The sequence below is a fragment of the Vipera berus genome (assembly GCF_964194415.1).
Source record: "Vipera berus genome assembly, chromosome: Z".
NCBI lineage: Eukaryota > Metazoa > Chordata > Lepidosauria > Squamata > Viperidae > Vipera > Vipera berus.
In genome coordinates this window covers 8714876-8734968 of record NC_138205.1, presented here as the reverse complement: position 1 = coordinate 8734968, position 20093 = coordinate 8714876, and the positions used below count along the sequence as shown (strand labels likewise).

At 45.4% G+C, this 20093-nt stretch overlaps 1 protein-coding gene across 1 annotated transcript in view; it reads left to right on the top strand.

Moving 5' to 3' along the window:
• LOC308678362 (multifunctional procollagen lysine hydroxylase and glycosyltransferase LH3-like) overlaps positions 1-20093 on the top strand; it is a 52237-nt gene that overhangs the window by 22574 nt on the left and 9570 nt on the right. The window contains exons 3-13 of the mRNA XM_081345500.1: positions 685-821; positions 2197-2360; positions 4232-4344; positions 6102-6165; positions 7767-7864; positions 8981-9082; positions 9349-9480; positions 10774-10895; positions 16608-16712; positions 16833-16958; positions 19352-19493. Of these exons, the coding sequence (XP_081201626.1) occupies positions 685-821; positions 2197-2360; positions 4232-4344; positions 6102-6165; positions 7767-7864; positions 8981-9082; positions 9349-9480; positions 10774-10895; positions 16608-16712; positions 16833-16958; positions 19352-19493 (1305 nt within the window). The remainder of the gene's footprint in view (positions 1-684; positions 822-2196; positions 2361-4231; positions 4345-6101; positions 6166-7766; positions 7865-8980; positions 9083-9348; positions 9481-10773; positions 10896-16607; positions 16713-16832; positions 16959-19351; positions 19494-20093) is intronic.

Genomic DNA, 20093 nt, shown 5'->3' with positions numbered 1-20093 from the left:
GGGTGGGTGGGTGGGAACATAGCCAAAATTGAAGGGTTAACCTGACCTCTGCTTTTGCTGCCTTTTTTTTTTTTGCAATATGTAGGGTACTTTTGCAGAACAGGTCAAAGAATGCTAGCCTAGGATTCACAGCAGCTGAGAATTCTGGGAGTTGTAGTCCTGAAAGGACTAGGCTAGGGCTAGGTCACCTTAAGTACAGAAGGGTTTAATTTTCCAGAATGGAGGAAGATGCAGTATTTTTGAAGAAGCCATTGGGTAACCTGTCATGTCCCTGAGCAAAAGCATCTGAATTTCAAGCTAGAAGAGCGGGTTTTTTTTTTTAAAAAAAAATAATATCTAAGAAAATAATAGAATAACAGAATTGGAAGGATTATTTGAGGTCTTGTAGTCCAACCCCTTGCTCAGGCAGGAGACCCTGTACTGTTCCATACAAGTGATTGTCTAATCTCTTCTTAAAAGCCTCCAGTGTTGGGAGCATCCACAACGTCTGGAGGCAGGTGGTTCCACTGATTAATTGTTCTGGCCGTCTGGAAATTTCTCCTCAGTTCTTGGTTGCTTCTCTCCTTGATTAGCTTCCATCCATTGCTTCTTGTGTTGCCTTCAGAGGCTTTGGAGAATAGGTTGACTTCCTTGTGGCAGCCAATCCCTCACCTGTCTCAACAGTTGTCCAAATATTTCTTCAAGACTTTAGGGCTCGGTGAAGATTGGAAAGGAGGTGATGTTGCCCGGACGGTCGGTGGAGGTCAGAAGGTCCGATGGCTGAAGGCCGAAATGAAGAAATACGCAAACGAAGAGGACCTTATTGTCATGTTTGTGGACAGGTTAGGCTGATCAGTTTGGGGCTGGATCCATAAGAAGAGAGTGTGCAAGATGGCCAAATCTGGCTCTAGGTTCTGCCTTGGCTTACTTTTTCCAATCAGCAACCGAGTCAGATCATTTAAAAAAACAATTTATTAGAGTATTCTGATAATGTGGCATCATCCTATGAAAAGGGGGAACCTGGAAAAATGCCTTACATTTACTTTTATAGGTAGCACAACAAAGGGCTTGAAAATAAAAATTGAGCAGTTTAGAATTAACCATATATCCAGCTACATATAAGGGACACGGTGGCTCAGTGGGTTAGGACACTGAGCTTGTCGATCAGAAGGTCGGCAGTTTGGCGGGTTGAATCCCAAGTGCCGCGTAACAGAGTGAGCTCCTGTTACTCGTCCCAGCTTCTGCCAACCTAGCAGTTCGAAAGCACATAAAAATGCAAATAGAAAAATAGGGACCACTACGGTGGGAAGGTAACAGTGTTCCGTGCGCCTTTGGCGTCTAGTCATGCCGGCCACATGACCACGGAGACGTCCTCGGACAAGCGCTGGTTCTTCGGCTTTGAAATGGAGATGAGCACCAGCCCCTAGAGTTGGAAACGACTAGGACGCATGTGTGGGGGAACCTTTACCTTTACCTTTACCAGCTACATGATAAGAATTAAAGCATCTGATAATACATGAGCATAGCCATAGAAAAGAGCATTGTATTTTGAATAAAAGTAAAAGAAACATTTGTAAAGGAAAAACAAAAGAATGGGTATGGGTTAGATCAGGGGTAGGCCACCTTGGCTCTTTTATGACTCGTGGACTTCAACTCCCAGAATTCCTGAGCCAGCATGGCTCAGCTTGGAAACCTCTCCCTTTTCCCTCAGCATGGCTGGCTCAGGAATTCTGGGAGTTGAAGTCCACAAGTCATAAAAGAGCCAAGGTTGCCTACCCCTGGGTTAGATCCATTCTCGGTGCTTCTCAAGGTTGGACTTGAATATTTGCTTTGTTCATGGAAGTTTAAAAACAACTAAAAACGAAACCTTCGTTTGCAACACATTAAATATTCCCTTGCCAGTCCTGATCTCTAAGAGGGAGGCTTTTTCTTGAAGGTTACGGCTTATTATGGCAAATTATTAGCGATACATTTGAAAAAGCGCATTTAAAACACCAGAAAAACCTACGTTGGTCAGCCAGTGCAACAGTATACTAAAACCACACTGCAAGGATTACAAAATCCATCCTGTCTGGATCTCAAGCTCCAGCCTGCAAATTGAACCTGGCCCAGGTTGGGTTCTCCATCTGCCTATTCCTTCCATCCCTACAGTTTATAGAGAGGAAAACCATTGTTTCAAGGACTAACTTAGAACTCGCCTTCTCCTTTCCATTGCAGCTATGATGTCATCCTGGCTGGAAGTCCGATTGAACTTCTTTGGAAGTTCCTGCAGTTTAAGAGCAACCTGGTCTTCTCAGCAGAAATTTTCTGCTGGCCGGAGTGGTCCCTGGCTGAAAAATATCCCCCGGTCACTTTTGGAAAGCGCTTCTTAAACTCTGGAGGTAAAAGACTCGGGATGGCATGGGGTGACGGTGGAATCAGGGTATCTCCCAACTCCTTAGAAGAAGACCCTGTTTTGCGCCAGTACGGATGTGGTGGGATTTCAATTCTGGGACCGAAGGACACGTTTTGAAACAGTACAAGTGGCCCTCAACTGGGAATTCTGGGAGTTGAAGTTCACCCATCTTAAAATGGCCAAGGTTAAAAAACACTGGATTAAAACTTTGATACTTTGCTGCCTGTTTCTCTCTGCCAACCAAACACAGGAGACCCTGTACAGGTAGTCCTCTGTACAGGTAGTCTGAGGACCCAGATTGTTGGGGGCAATTAAGCTGACTTTGTAACAATGCCGCTTGGGGGTGTGTGAAAGCCCTAATAAGCAGGCATATACATAGAATGAAGGCTACTGCTAAGCTTGTAAGCCGCCCTGAGTCTTCGGAGAAGGACGGGATATAAATGGAATTAAAATAATAATAATAATAAAAACTTACAACAACAATTGAGCCAACATTTCGGTTGCTAAGCGAGACGGTGGTTAAGTTGCCCCATTTTGCAACCTTTCTCGCCACAGGTTGTTAAGTGAATCACTCCAGATGTTATATTAGTACCATGTTTGTTAAGTGAATCTGGGTTCCTCATACTTTTTTTTTTGTCAGAATGTTGAAAAAGGGGATCACATCACCCTGGAACACTGCAACCGTCGTAAATACATGCCAGTTGCCAAGCATCCAAATTTTGATCATGTGACTGCAGGCATGCTGCAACAGTCATTAGTGGGGAAAACGGTCAAAAGTTGCTTTTTTCAGTGCCGTTGTAACTTCGAACAGTTACTAAGTGAAGTCAAGGACTATCTATATTGACTTTAGCAAGAACTTGGGGAAAGTGGATGGGATGAACATCAGTTGGCCATAGCTGTGGAAGTCCAGGAGAGGATACAATGATGGAAACTATAATTTGATTCTTGCAACTCCTTGCAGGTTGTCCTCATTTAGCCACAGCCTCTTTTAGCAACCATTCAGTTACGAGGGCGATGAACAGTAATCTTGCCACTGATCCTCACATTTGTAAGTTTTGCAGAGTCTGTAAAACAAAGGAAAGCTGAAATCAGATTATAAGGACAGTTGCTGTTTCACATAACAACTACTTTGTTTAAGGACTGAAGTGCCAATCCCAATTGCAGTTGCAAAATGAGGACTATCTGTAAATCAAAATCAAAGAAAACATTTGTGTGTGAAGCAGCTTCTTAGAAGACCTTGGAGGTTCGTTCTGCTTCTCTTACAATTCCTGCCATCGTTTTTCAAGCTGAGGCCAGCCGTTCACCCTTTGAATACTGGCAAGATTGTATAGGCAGCCATACGGTTTAGAAACTTTACTTTTCTTTTTTCTTTTTCTTTTTTTTAATCCCATTTATATCCCGCCCTTCTCCAAAGACTCAGGGCGGCTTACAATCTAAGAGGCACAAATCAATGTGCTTTAGCAGTAGCCTTCATTCTAGAGCATACCAAAGTGTTCATCTGCAGTGCCAGATTATGGGTTGGTGTAGCATGGATAGAAAATACAGAATCCCCTGGAGAATTCCTTAGCTCTGATTTCCTTTGGTGTGTATCAAAAAAGGCAATTTTCATGTCTTGGCTTGTCATGGACAGGGTAATCACCATTTTGATAGATCACAAGTAATTCTAGATCAAGTGAAATGGCACCTGATGATTTAGAGAGCTGGCAGTTTTGTGAGCTAAATTCAAATTCTTCTCCAAAGTGTAGTATTTTAAAAGTGCTTGTTTTAAGATTTTTTAAAAAATGTTTAAAAGTTTCTAGTCCTTAACACTACCCTGTTAAGCAGGGCCTAAAAGCACATTGCATTTCTGATTTCCAGGATTCATTGGCTACGCTCCAGTGGTCAACCGGATTGTCCAGCTGTGGAAGTACAAGGATGATGATGATGACCAGCTGTTTTACACACGCATTTACTTGGATCCTGCCTTGCGTGTGAGTCCTGGGAGAAACTCACTTGTGTGGTTTTTGTAGCCATTTCTCACAGTTACAGTCTGCCTCTGTTAAAAATATTTGGGCTTCACTCCCCACTCACTAAAATGGCTTATGCAACTTCGGCATTGTCACTCCAACAGCGCTGTTCACACAGAGGGCTTTACTGCATCTATGTAGGGACTGGAGCTTGCTTAAAACTGTCCCAGCCTTGCTTAAAATTAAGCCAAGCCTGGGCAGTTTCCAGCATATTGAGTAGAAGAGAAAGAGTGACTGGGGAAAAGGGCCGCTCTAGGATGGAACTCATTGCTAAAGCAATACAGATCGCCCTGCCCACATTTTGGTTAACTGCAGGGGCTGAGCCATGTTTACTGTTACCTTCCCTGGCCAATAGGGAAGAAGGTAGTGATGTCATGAAGTCTTGCCAGTAATCTGGTGTATGGGGATTCATGGGATATCCAATTCCTGCTAGAGGGGTCGGGAAGGGAACTCTATTATGACCAGTTGCTTAGCAACCATTTGAAATTACGATGGGAGCTCCCCGGGTACTTATGACCCAGTTCCAAAGTTTCAGTGGCTTTCCCCCCCCACACACACACATGTACACACTCACATGACCAGATTTCAGGCAGCTTAATGGTTGTTTGCAAGGTCCTATGGCCACATAGAATAGAATTCTTTGTTGTCGTTGGACACACAAGGAATTTGTCTCTGGTGCATAAGTGTACCGGAGTATCAGTGTACATACAAGGAGTAAGTGATAAATCATGATCATAGTCATTGTAAAAATTCATTCATCATAAATCATAAGATACAACACTTAGTGATAGTCATAGGACACTAAATAAGCAATCAACATAAATCATGCTAGGATACTAAATAAAACAATGTAAATCGTAAGATACAAGCAGCAAAGTTATAGTCATAAGGAGATAAGAAGATAGGTAATAGGAAAGATGAGAAGAATAATGGTAATACAGGCTTACTAGATAGTTTGACAGTGTTGTGGGAATTAGTTGTTTAGCAGAGTGATGGCATGGGGGAAAAAACTGTCCTTGAGTCCAGTTGTTCTGGCATGCAATACCCTATAGCATGACCATATTTTAACATGACCATATTTTAATGTTTTTGGCAAAAACTGGCATTTACTTCTTGTTTTTTTAGCAAAACCTGTCCATAACAAACAATTCATTCGCTTGACAACCACCACAAAAAAGGTCATAAAAATCAGGTTGGTCACATGGGTGACCTGCTTTATAACAGTCATGACTTATGGCCATAATGGGCAGACTCCATTATGGTTGTAAGTTGAGGACTTCCTGTATTCCCCCAAAATGGTACTTTTGACCCAATTAATGTGAGGAAGTTTGCTTGGAGTAGGGCTACCTGTTTGTGGGAGCAGGACCAACCTCCAAAAAAACTGAAATGCATGTCATTTAATGCAATATACAATTAGTAGAATCTAAAATATGATGCGAAACTCAAGTTACATAGTGACAAATGGGCTGAGTTGCTAAACTGAGTTTCAGGTTTTCCCACCCCACTTTTGAAGAATCAGCTCTAGCCAGGAAGAATTTTACAAAGTACCAGCAACTAAGTCTGGATCTACAACTCACCACATTGTTGAGCTACAGTTCAGTGTCCCTCCCAATCGCCTGATTTGTAACTTGACCATGGAGGGTTTTGTAGAAGGATGAGAAGAATAATGTGTGGTGTAAGGAAAAGACTCTGATCTTAGTTCCTCACTGTTGTGTTTGTAGGAAAAATACGGGATCACCTTGGATCACACGTCCAAAATCTTCCAGAACCTAAATGGGGCCATTGGTAAGTGAGCGGTGCTCTCAATGAGGAGAATCAGCAAAAATATGTCTAGCAGGGGAGAAAAGGCGTGAAGGAGCAGGATGGGAGCAGACGGGAAATTTTGTGACCTGGAGATCTCAAAATACAAGACTTGTCGCCTTGACAAACGTCAGTGCAGTTGAAGGAGACCAGGAATGTCCGGCAATTTAGTCAAAACAATTATTCTAATGGCTTGATGCTATTGTCAACCTTGTGTACAGTATGTGCCTATGACATCGCAATGCACATACCAAAAGGTGGAGTTTAGTGTTGGTGCGATTTGTGGCTTGTTTTATCATTTACACACATATACCACAGACATCTCTGGTTAAGGCTATTACGATTTAATGGGCTTGAAGAACGTCCACTACAGATGACCAGTAGTCTCCTTGGATGTATCTCTTTTGAATTCAGAAAGCCAGAACTGGTGTATGAGAGCACTCCGGCTCTCTTTGTGTCTCTGAACCTTCTAGATTAGAAGAAATTAACATAATGGCGCCATTTCTATCATCATCGTCAGCGTCATTTTATTGAATTGCAATCTACGTTTTCCCCTGCCTATTTATTTATTAAGCGCCAGAACTGGTGTATGAGAGCACTCCGGCTCTCTTTGTGTCTCTGAACCTTCTAGATTAGAAGAAATTAACATAATGGCGCCATTTCTATCATCATCGTCAGCATCATTTTATTGAATTGCAATCTACGTTTTTCCCCACCTATGTATTTATTAAGCAAATTTATATAGCCACCGAACTCACACATGGTGACTCTGGGCAGCTTAACAACATTAAAACGATACAATCTAAAACCCCTAATGCACACACTTACAGACACAAACATAATCAAACTAGCCACTTGTTCAACTCCATATCAACCTGGGTTCTCTATTAAACAAATTTACATAGTTGCCCAACCCACACACAGTGAGCAGCTAGGTAATACATAGCTGTATTACATGTAGTTTGTGTGTGTGTGTGTGTGTGTGTGTGTGTGTGTGTGTAAGCTGGCTTATATATGTATTTATACTCCTGCCTCCTATTTTCCCCATACTGTGTTTTCCAGAAAATAAGGCCCAACCGGAAAATAGGCCTTAGCTTGATTTTTTTCAGGATGCTCGTAATATAAGCCCCACCCCCCAAATAAGCCCCAGTTAAGATCATCAGCCAGACGGATGCATTTAGTACCATATTTCCCCGAATATAAGCCCTGACCAGAAAATATGCCCTAATACAGGGGTGTCAAATTGCAGGTCCATGGGCCGGACGCATCATCCCAAAACCGCGCCCACCCCATTGCCGGCAATGGAGCAAAAGCTCCGATACGTTGCACGACGTCACGTGACGTCGCGCATTTGACATGTCTGCCCTAATACATCTTTTGGAGCAAAAGTTAATATAAGATCCAGTCTTATTTCCGGGGAAACACAGGTATCAACAACCCTGCAAGGTAGGTTGGACAGAAAAGGGAGTGACTGGCCCAAAGTAAGGAGGACCAGAACTCACACACAGTCTCCTGGTTTCTAGGCCAGCAACTTAACCACTACACCAAACTGGCTCATTCTATACTTTTTCTTCCTGGTTTCACAGAGGAGGTTGTGCTGAAATTTGAGCAGACCCGCGTCCGAGCCCGAAATGTTGCATATGATACCCTTCCTGTGGTTATCCATGGCAACGGACCCACCAAGGTAACTTTTTCCCTTTTACAATTTTAAATTTGCACAGTCTTTACCCAGAGTGTGACTCCATTCCAAGATCCTGTGAAGCAGGTTGCCCCATAGCTAAATGGCTGTGCGTACTTGCCTGATTAGGAAGCTGGTATTGGGTTTCCACTGTTCAGGGAGTGGGTAGAAAAACAAGGCTTCTCTTTCCTCTGATAGCCAGTGCTCTCCAAACCATCTCAAGTTCACTTTCTTCCTTGTTCACTTGTTAAGAGTCTCAAAGCCGAATCCAATTTTGGAAGGTATTTCTCGACTTAACAACAGTTCATTGAGTGATGGTTCGAAATTGGGGAGTCCCACATGTCCTAAATACAATTTTTGGATGAATGCTCCAACACTGGAAGTTTTTAAGAAGAGACTGGACAGCCATTTGCCTGAAATGGTATAGGGTTTCCTGCCTGAGCAGGGGGTTGGACTAGATGACCTCCAAGATCCCTTCCAACTTACTACTACTACTATTATTATTATTATTATCTAAAACCTATAGCTATAATTTTCCAATTTTTAAGAGCTTTCTGGGAAATTCCAGTTCTTTAATCCATGTGTGAAATATCTCAGAAAGGTCCATACTTGTAGTAAATCTACAAAGAGGTCTGCCTTGGTGCTGAATTCTCTCTTCCCTGGTTTTCTGCTGCTAAGCAAAATACAGGTAACCCTCAACGTGCAACAACAGCTCATTTGGTGACCGTTTGAAGTTGCAAGAGCATTGAAAAAAGTGACTTCTGACCATTTTACGATCCTTACAGCATCCCCATGGTCACGTGATCGAAATTCAGACACTTGGCATTTATGACTGTTGCAGTGTCCTGGGGTCATGTCATGATCCCATTTTGCGACCTTTCGACAAGCAACGTCAGTGGGGAAGCCAGATTCACTTTTAATAGCCATGTTACTAATTTAACAGCCGCAGTGATTCACTTAATAACTGTGGCAAGAAAGATAATAAAATGGGACACTTAACAAATGTGTCACTTAGCAACAAAAATTTTGAGGTGAATTGTGTTCGTAAGTCAAGGACTACCTGCATTGATGCAACTCACCTTCATTCCATCTTTCACAGACTTTTTCCTTCTCTCCATGCAGTTACAGCTGAATTATTTGGGGAATTACATCCCAAATGCCTGGACATACGAGGGAGGCTGCGAAGTATGCGATGATGACCTCCTGGATCTCTCAGACGTGCCAGTGAGTCTCTGGGTATCCTACTAGAGGTGAAAGTAGGGGAGGAATATAACCCAGATGGACTTTAGTAAGTATCTAAGCCAGGGATGTCCAACCTTGGAACTTGAAGACTTATGGACTTCAGCTCCCAGAATTCCTTAGTCAACCATGTTGGCTGGGGAATTCTGTGAGTTGAAGTCCACAAGTCTTAAAGCTGCCAAGGTTAGACACCCCTGGTCTGAGCTGAGAGCTTTGAGACATAAATCTCTTCTCCTGTCTTCCTTTGCTAGGAAGAGTCATATCCACGTGTTCTGCTGGGTGTCTTTATTGAAAAGCCAATACCGTTCTTGCCTCAGTTTCTTCAGCGTCTTCTGACTTTGGATTACCCTTATTCTCACCTCAACCTCTTCATTCACAACCATGTGAGTTGAGCCAATAAACAGCCACCCTTGATTTCAGACTGCAACTCCCATCAGCCCATGGGCCTGCCAGCTGGGAATAATGAGAGTGGTCTTCCCGCACATCTAGAGGGCCACGATGTTATGGGGAACTTCTGGGATTACTCAACTTCCTCCTTGTGACTTCCTTTATTTCAGTAATTTCCTTGATACTGGTTGCTTTTCAGCTTATGTGTCACTGAAATGAGATCCACAGCTGCATATGGTGTCTATTGCAGAGGTTGTAACTCTGGATTCCCTGGGGGGGTGATGAATAGGGAACAGATGTTAGCTTCCCCCTCTTCCAGTTCTACAGTTGAAATCTGCGGAGATCTCAAAAAAATGTTAAAAATGCACTACAACCAAGCTTAGCATACTCCAGTTGAACTTATAATTAAGTACAGAAGCGTATTTCCAAAAGGGACAGAAAATATATATATATCCTGAGCAAATTGAGACTAAATCTGCAACAATCTAAAATACAAAACAATTCAAATCAGTGCTATGATATTCCAAGTAGTAAAATATTTCTAGCTTGTAGAAAGGTCCTGACTGGCTGGAATGTAATGTGGTTAAACAGAAAGAGAATTGAGGGCGGACTTGTAGGTTTAAGAGTCATCCTACTATTTCCACTGCCTTCCTGTCAACCTTGTGAGGTAGTCCTGATAAGAAGTACACTCGGGAGTACTCGCTCTGTTTTAGTGTATGGTTACATTAGTGGAAAGTACATCTCCCTCACATTTACAGTCTTAAGAATAGCAATAGCACTTAGACTAATATACCGCTTCACAATGCTTTACAGCCCTCTCTAAGTCGTTTGCAGAGATAGCATATTTGCCCCCAACAATCTGGGTCCTCATTTTACTGTCCTTGGAAGGATGGAAGGCTGAGTCAACCTTGAGCTGGTGAGAATCGAACTGTTGGCAGCCGGCAGTCAGCAGAAGTAGCCTGCAATACTGCATTCTAACCACTGTGCCATCACGGCTCTTCTAAACAAGTGAGGGAACCCTTGCCGTGTCCTTGTTTCTTGTGCAGGCTCAACTGTCTCTTGTCTGACCCTTGTGTAGTCTAGTTTCTCAACTTCGGCAACCTGAAGGTATGTGGACTTCATCTCCCAGAAGTCCACACATCTTCAAGTTGCTGAGGTTGTGAATCATTATTCTTTCTGTCTCCTAAGGTCATTCACAGATGCTGTTCCACCTCCTTACTCGAACCCTGAGATTCCTCTCTATCTTGGCCACTCAAGGACACTAATAAACTTGTCTGACATTTTGGCAGGAGGTGTACCACGAGCCCCACATCCAAGCTGAATGGGAACAACTTCGCAAGGCTTTTCACCTCATCAAACTAATTGGGCCGGAGGAGGATCTGAGCGAGGGTGAAGCCCGAGATATGGCAATGTAAGTAAATGCAGGGTAAGAAATGACAGATTCAGCTATCTCAATTGGTAGAAAAGCATGTGGGGTGTGTGTGTGTGTGTGTGTGAGAGAGAGAAAGAGAGAGAGAGAGAGAGAGAGAGAGAGAGAGAGAGAGAGAGAGAGAGAGAGAGAGAAACGAGGTACCTGCCAAATGTTTTAAGCATCATGTCCCCCTCCCCACTGCAAGACCAGGCAGAAATTTAATTGGCAAAGCATCAGTTGTTGCTACTAAACGCTAACTTTTTCAAGTATGTCGTTTTAACTATCGCCAGATTTCAGGCGAGACATAGTAATGAATTATCACAGCTGATGTTTTGTTCCAAGTCCAGAAATACAATGGAAGTTCCCAGATTTAACACATGTTAGAACAGAATAACAGAGCTGGAAGGGACCTTGGAGGTCTTCTAGTCCAACCCCCTGCTCAGGCAGGAAACTCTATACCCTTTCAGACAAATGGTTGTCCAGTCTCTTCTTAAAAACTTCTCTGTCTTGGAGCATTTACAACTACTGAAGACAAGTTGTTCCATTGATTAATTGTTCTGTCAGGAAATTTCTCCTTAATTCTAGGTTGCTTCTCTTCTTCCATCCATTGGTTCTTTGGAGCAGCTGCTTTGGAGAATAGCTTGACTCCCTCTTCTTTGTGGCACTCCCCTGATATTGGATATCATGTCACCCCAGTCCTTCTCTTCATTAAACTAGACATACCCAACTCCAGCAACCTTTCTTTATATATTTTAGCCTCCAGTCCCCTGATCATCTTTGTTGCTCTTCTCTTCACTCTTTCTAGAGTCTAAACATCTTTTTTACATTGTGGCAACCAAAACTGAATGCAGTATTTCAAGTGTGGCCTTACCAAGGCGTTGTAAAGTGGTATTAACACTTCATGTGATCTTGATTCTGTCCCTCTGTTAATGCAGCCTAGCACTGTGTTGGCTTTTTTGGCAGCTGCAGCACACAGCTGGCTCCTATTTAAGTGATTGTCCACTAGGACTCCGAGATCCCTCTCACAGTTACTACTATTGAGTGAGGTACCACCTATGTTGATAAGTGGCTGTATTCTTGATACAATAAAAGCCACATAAGTGGGGAACATATGCCTGAACCCAAGGATAAAAAATCAAATCCGAGATACTTGTCTACTCCAGGATTTAAATAGAATAGAATAGAATAGAATAGAATAGAATAGAATAGAATAGAATAGAATAGAATAGAATAGAATAGAATAGAATAGAATAGAATAGAATAGAATAGAATAGAATAGAGCTGGAAGGGACCTTGGAGGTCTTCTAGTTCAGCCCCCTGCTCAAGCAGGAGAACCTTCACCGTCTCAGACAGGTGAACGTCTAGTCTCTTCTTAAAAATCTCCAGTCATGGAGCACCCACAATTCCTGGAGGCAAGCTGTTCCACTGGTTGATGGTCCTCACTGTCAGGAAGTTTCTCCTTAATTCCAGGTTGCTTCTCTCTTTGATCAGTTTCCAACCATTGTTTCTTGTCCTTCCATCTGGTGCCCCCTCTGCCTTGTGGCAGCCCCTCACTATAAGCCATTGTATTCCCATGCTTGAGAACTGTTCCATATTTACATAACGGTTCTTTCTAGCCTGAGAACTGTTGGTTTCTGCCTAGCTAGGTATAGCTCTTAATCCTCTCTCCATGTACCTAGAGTCTTTTGAAAGGCAAAAGAGCTTTTGGGGATGGCAAGGTTGTTCTGCCTAGCTAGGTATAGCTCTTAATCCTCTCTCCATGTACCTAGAGTCTTTTGAAAGGCAAAAGAGCTTTTGGGGATGGCAAGGTTGTTCGGGAGACTTTATGTCCGCGGGAGGCCACCATTGTCCAGATGGCCGGGAGTGAATCCCTTCTCCTGAGATGCGGTCCTCGGGTTCAGTTGGGCTTGTTGCTCACATACCTGGCGCCCAGCTGTGTGGCAACAGCCCTGCCCGAGCTGCTCGACACTCTCTCAGGGCTGGCGGTGGAGTTCCCCAGGCTTATAGTTCTGGGTGACTTCAACCTGCCTTCACTGGGAGGGTCGTCTGAGTTAGCTCGGGAGTTCATGGCCTCCATGACGGCCATGGGCCCGACTCATGTGGGGGATCATACTCTCGACCTGGTGTTCCTATCTGGACAGTGGCTGGATGATCTGGGAGGGGGTTCACCAACTATTGCTCCCCTGTCATGGTCAGATCATTACCTCCTGCGGCTGGTCTTCCGTTATGCCACCCCCCGCCGCTGGGCTGCGGAACCGACCAGGTGGTTCCGCCCCAGGCGCCTAATGGACCCGGAACGGTTCCAGAGGGCGCTTGGGCCTATACCCATCACCCTTACCCACAGCCCAGTCGATATCCTGGTTGATGCCTGGGAAAGGGCGGCCACCGGGGCACTTGACTGTGTTGTACCCTTGCGACCTCTGACCCGGCGCAGATCCCGATGGGCTCCATGGTTCTCTGCGGAGCTCCGGGAGATGAAGCGTCGGAGACGGGGTCTAGAGAGCGGTTGGAGGTCCAGCCGATCCGAATCTGACCGATTGCAGCTAAGAACCTTTATAAGGTCTTATCTTGCGGCAATAAGGACGGCGAAGTCTAACTACTTTGCCGCCCTTATCGCGTCCGCAGATAATCGCCCGGCCGCCCTGTTTAGGGTAACTCGCTCCCTCCTTAATCAGGAGGTGAGGGAGGATCCCTTGCAGGGACGAGCCGAGGAGTTTAGTCATCATCTAGCGGACAAAATCGCTCGGATCCGGACCGGCTTGGACTCTGACTGGGCAGAGTCTAATGTGGAGGAATCAGGCGGTCTTGAGCACGTTATCTGGAATGAGTTCGACCCTGTTTCCCCTGATGATGTGGACAGGATCATGGGGAGACTGAGCACCACCACCTGTTTGTTGGATCCGTGCCCCTCCTGGCTAGCTTATGCGGCTCGGGAGGGGACACGAGGCTGGTTCCACGCAGTAATAACTGCTTCGTTGAAGGAGGGTGTCTTCCCTGCTGCCTTGAAGGAGGCGGTGGTGAGACCCCTCCTCAAGAAGCCTGCTCTGGACCCGGCTGTTTTAAATAACTATCGTCCAGTCTCCAACCTTCGCTTTTTGGCGAAGGTTGTTGAGAGTGTGGTGGCGCATCAGCTTCCTCTGTTCCTGGAGGAAACTGATTATCTGGACCCGTACCAATCAGGTTTCAGGCCCAGACACAGCACGGAGACGGCATTGGTCGCGCTGGTGAATGGTCTCTGGAGGGCTCGGGACAGGGGTTGTTCCTCTGTCCTGGTCCTATTAGATCTCTCAGCGGCTTTTGATACCATCGACCATGGTATCCTACTGCGGCGTCTCAGGGGGTTGGCAGTGGGAGGCACCGTTTTACGGTGGTTCTCCTCCTATCTCCTGGGCCGTTCGCAGTCGGTGTTGACGGGAGGGCAGAGATCCGCCCCGAGGCCTCTCATTTGTGGAGTTCCTCAGGGGTCGGTTCTCTCGCCCCTCCTGTTCAACATCTATATGAAGCCTCTGGGTGAGATCATTCATGGTTTCGGGGTGGGGTATCATCAGTACGCTGATGATACCCAACTTTTTCTTTCCACCCCGAACCAACCCAGCGATGCCCTCGCCGTGATGTCCCGGTGCCTGGAGGCGGTCCAGGTCTGGATGGGGAGAAACAGGCTTCGTCTCAATCCCGCCAAGACTGAGTGGCTGTGCATATCGGCATCTCGGGGCAACCAGACTATTCCATCTCTAACGATGGGGGGTGAGGTGTTACCCCCCGTTGATAGGGCTCGCAACTTGGGCGTCCTCCTGGATTCACGACTCAATTTTGAAGACCATATAGGAGCCGTGACCAGGGGGGCTTTTGCCCAGGTTCGCCTGGTGCGCCAGTTGCGACCCTATCTGGACCGAGATGCCGTACGCACAGTCACTCATGCGCTCGTGACCTCCCGTTTAGACTACTGCAACGCTCTCTACATGGGGCTGCCCTTGAGGACCACTCGGAGGCTTCAGCTGGTGCAGAATGCGGCCGCGCGAGTTGTGATGGGGGTTTCCCGATACTCCCATGTAACACCTCTACTCCGCGAGCTGCATTGGCTTCCGGTTGCCCTCCAGGTGAGATTCAAGGTGCTGGTGATGACCTATAAAGCCCTACATGGCTTGGGTACGGGATATCTGAGGGAACACCTGCTGCCGGCATCAAGTTCCCTTCGTCCAGTGCGCTCCCACAGGGAGGGTCTTCTCAGGGTGCCACCGGTAAGAGATTGCCGGCGGGTAACACCCAGGGATAGGGCCTTCTCAGTGGGGGTGCCTGCCCTTTGGAACCAGCTGCCAGTGGAGCTGAGGACTGCCCCCGACCTCCGTTCATTCCGCCGGGGCCTGAAGACCTGGCTCTTCGAGCTCTCTGGCCCAGGCTGAGGATTAATTTTATTTAACTGGGGTTTTATTTATGCAGGGACATATATATTTTTTTTAAAATTTGTTTTTAACTTTTGTATTTTGGTTTTTAATTACCCTGTAAACCGCCCTGAGTCCTTCAGGAATAGGGCGGTATATAAATGCAATAAAATAAATAAATAAAATAAATAAATAAGGACAGAAGAGCAGTGCATTTTCAAGTGCTAAAGTAAGCCAAGCCAAAAACTGAAGATCCTTCCATGTGTTCAGTCTCTTCCTCAATGCTTTGACTGATTTCATCTGCCTTTGTAGCCCAAGAGGAACTTGGAAAAGGAACGAGAAATTACTTTGCTTCCTGGGCAGAAACACAAACCTCCAGATACCACTTAACCTACTTCATCAATGAGCTGGGTCAGTTGAGGTTGCAGATAATAACTACAACTAGTCCTTGACTTACAACAATTTGTTTACTGACTGCTCAAAGTTACTAGAAAAAGTGACATGACCGTTTTTCACACTTAAGACCATTGCAGCATCCCCATGGTCATCTGATCAAAATTCAGATGCTAGGCAACTAGTTTATATTTATAATCGTTGCCTCACGTGATCACCTTTGGTAAACTTCTGATGAGCAAAGACATTGGGAAAGCCTGTGGTGGGATTCAGCCGGTTCGCACCAGTTTGGGAGAACCGGTAGTTAAATGTTGTTGAGTTCGGAGAACCGGCTGAACCCACGTTGCTTCTGGAAGTCCGTTCTAGGACTTGGGTGCCTGGAGGAGGCCTTCCAGGACTAGAACAGCCCACAGGAACTGCATGTATGTCGCTTCCGGAAGTCCGTTCCAGGCCATGGCAGCCTGGAGGCTTTCTAGGCCTAGAACGGTCCACTAGGAGTGCGTGGATGTCACTTCCGGAAGTCCGTTCTAGGCCTTGGAGGGCCAGGCCTGCATCCATTCAGAGAACTGGTTGTTCAGGTATTTGAATCCCACTACTAGAGAATGCCAGCTTCACTTAACGACCGTGTCACTAATTTAACAACTGCAGGGATTCCCTTAACAAGTGTGGTAAGGAAGGTCGTAACATAGGGCAAAACTCATTTAACAAATGTCTCCTTTAGCAAGAGAAATTTTGGGCTCCATTGTGGTCGTAAGTCGAGGACTACCTGTACAGGGTCTGCTGTATTTGGTTGGCAGAGAGAAATGGGCAGCAAAGCATCAAAGTTTTAATCAGCTATCTGAGGAATTCTGGGAGTTGAAGTCCACCCATGTTAAAGCTGCCAAATTTGAGAAATACAGTTCTAATCCATCCTCTTTTTTTTTCTTTTTTTGCATTCCAGGGATCTGTGCCGACAGGATTCCACCTGTGACTATTACTTCAGCCTCGATGCTGATGTGGTGGTGACAAATCCCGAAATCCTGCAGATACTTGTGCAGGAGAACAAGTAAGCAGTAGTTCCACAGCCACCCAAGTGCTCAGCTCAGGTGCGGGCCATATTGACTTCTCCTTTCGCCCACTGGCTTTTACTCTCCTGACTTCTGTATTACTCCTCTGCACCATCCAGGAACGTGATTGCTCCCATGATGTCTCGGTATGCCAAGCTTTGGTCCAACTTTTGGGGTGCCCTTAGCCCCGATGAATATTACGCCCGCTCAGAGGACTATGTGGAATTGGTGCAAGGCAAGAGAATGTAAGTGGGAACTTTAAGCGTATGGATGGTTGGGTGGAAGGTGGCTTTTGCAGAGCTGAAGACTTCTACAAGTCAACCAGATGTGTCAAGTTTTCCCATGGAGACCAGAGAGGAAGGATGACAAGATGACTGAATTCTGCTTTATTGTAAGGCTAATTATTAGAAACTCACAAGTCTGAAAGTCCAAATCTCCCACTATCTCACTTTATTGTACGTCTAGTTAGCAAAGTCTTATAGATCTGATAATACAAATCTCCCACTGTCTCCTTTACATACCAAGAAACTAGGGAGGGTCTCTTCTGAGCCGCTTGCTCTACCCGCTATCTAGGTGAGGGCTATGCTGTCTCTTATCTAACCACTCCTTGGACAAATGGAATCTCTATGAAGATTCTCAATTATCCTAAGGTGCTTGTTCAAGAAGCAACTGGACTTTCTTGTTTTTCTTTGAACACTTTTCAGTTCTCACCCAAGAAGCGTTTTCAGCTCTGACTGGATGGTGGGGAATGGAAAGATTTATACTCCTTGCAGACAGCTGGTTATTTGCATTCTTTGAGAGGGTCGGTGAGGCCACCTGGAGGTTTATCTGTGTCCTCAGGGTCACAATTTTAAACAGCCCTCTCGCAGTTGAGGGGGAGGGATACGACACCATATATCTCCAGGCTACAACACAGTCCTTCCAACAGTTCCAAGAAGGCTCCAAGCCCATTTGTATTAATCAGGTGACCGTGACAACACAGATAAAGCTCCAGGTGGCCTCAGTGACCCTCTAAAAGAATGCAAATCACCAGCTGTCTGCAAGGAGTATAAATCCTTCCATTCCCCACCATCTAGTCAGGGCTGAAGAAGCTTCTTGGATGAGAAGTGAAATGTCTTCAAAGGAAAACAAGAAAGTCCAGTTGCCTTGTGAAAAAGCATCTTTGGCACAGTCCTTAGGCATTCTCTTTGCTCCATCTCCCAAGGTCTTTTCCACATGCCATTACAAGATGCTAAGCTAAAGCAGAATTTTAGAGTTTGAGAAGAATGATTTTATGGCTAGAGAACACATGTGATTTTTGCACTTAGAGCAGACATGTCAAACACAAGGCCCGGGGGCCAGATCCGGCCCGCAAAGTGGTTTCATGCGGCCGGCGAAGCCATCCTCGAAACAGTGAGGGAATGGCCCGCACTGCCTTGGCCCTGGCCCAGAGACCCTCCTCCTGCCAGAGACCCTCAGATCTGTCCCACTCCTGCCCAGGCCCCCATAGGCACCCTTGATGCGAATGATGTAGAGCTGGCCATGCCCACCCAGTAGGCCACACCCACTCTAGCCACACCCACCCAGTAGGCCACGCCCACCCTGGCTACACCCACCCAGCCCCTTGAGGGCAACCGCAATGCTGATGCAGCCCTCAATGAAATTGAGTTTGACACCCCTGACTTGGAGTGTTGGATGAGGTATGGGTAGACACAGTTCAAATCATACTGCTGGCTATGTGTGTGAAACAAGGTAGACTAGGCTAAACTGGGTTTGAATCATTAGTACACTTCACATTTAGGGCTTCCAGCCGTCGAGGGCAGCAACATGGGCTCCTAGCCTTTTAAAGATGAACAAAAAACCTCTGGAACAGAGATCGGCAATTAATTTTCCTAAGGGGGGGCGCATAAAAAACAGTTGTGCGGGGCTGAACCAGTAGAGTTGTGAAGATGTGTAGGCACACATGCTTGCATATAAGTAAATTGGGGGGGAAATAGCAGTTACCTTTGAAACAAAAGCAGTGCAGTTTTCGTGCATGCATGGTGTACATTTATTTACATTTGATGATATGAGCTGTGATGGCGCAGTAGTTAGAATGCAATATTGCAGGCTGATTGTGCCTACTGCTAGCAGTTCGAACCAGGTCAGCTCAAGGTTGAGTCAGCCTTCCATCCTTCCGAGGTCAGTAAAATGAGGACCCAGATTGTTGGGGGCAATATACTGACTCTGTAAACCGCTTAGAGAGGGCTGTAAGGCACAGTGAAGCAGCATATAAGTCTAAGCGCTATTGCTATCTAATTTCCGATTGACCTCCTACGGGGAGGAGAAGGACAGCCAAACAGCTGGATGTGTCCTGGGGGCCGTAAAATGCCCAGGGTCTGCTCTGGGATATTGTGATAACGTCAAAAGGGCTGTGGTTGAAAAAGTCAAAAAAAATTTTTTGTAGAATTGCATTTTGAGAATTTAAGAGGGAAGTAGGCTTGAAGTAGGGACGTGGTGGCTCAGTGGGTTAGGACGCTGAGCTTGTCGATCAGAAGGTCGGCAGTTTGGCGGGTCGAATCCCAAGCTTTTTTTTATTTTTCTTTTAATTTTCCAATCTCCGTACCTGCTGCCTTGTTTATGGTACTGCTGATTCTCATGTTGCTTTTCCCTATCGCAGTGGAGTGTGGAACGTCCCCTATATCTCTCAGGCCTACCTGTTGAAAGGGGAGATCTTAAGGCAGGATTTGCCCCAACGCAATATTTTCACCTTGGAGGACACGGATCCAGATATGGCCTTTTGTAAAAGTGTGCGGGAGAAGGTGAGAGTTTTTGCTTTCTTAGAGGCTGCGCATCCAAAAGAACAAAGTTCTTTAAAAAAAAAGTTGTTTTTCGTATTTTATGTTGTTAATATAAGTCTATGACAGACGTTCTCAGCTGAGAACCAATGTTTCAGCAACTATTCAAATTTGGGAGGGTGCTAAATGAGTGGTTCACGTAGTCCTCAACTTAAACAACCATTTGTTTAGCCACCATTTGGAGTTATAATGGCACTGAAAAAAGTGACATGTTTTTCACACTTACGACGGCTGCAGGATCCCCAGGGCCGCGTGATCAAAATTCAGATGCTTGGCAACTGGCATGTATACGTGACGGTTGCAGCGTCCCAGGGTTGTGTAATCCCCTTTTGTGACCTTCCGACATGCAAAATCAACGGGGAAGCCAAGTTCCCTTAACAACCGTGTGACTAACTTAACAGCTGCAGCGATTCACTTAACAGCTGCACCAAGAAAAATCATAAAATAGAGCAAAACTCACTGAATCTATGTCTTGCTTAGCAAGAGAAATTTTGGGCTTAATTGTGGTCTTAATTCAAGGACTAGCTGAAGTTTCGACTGGTGCTCGAAGTTCAGGAAGCAGAG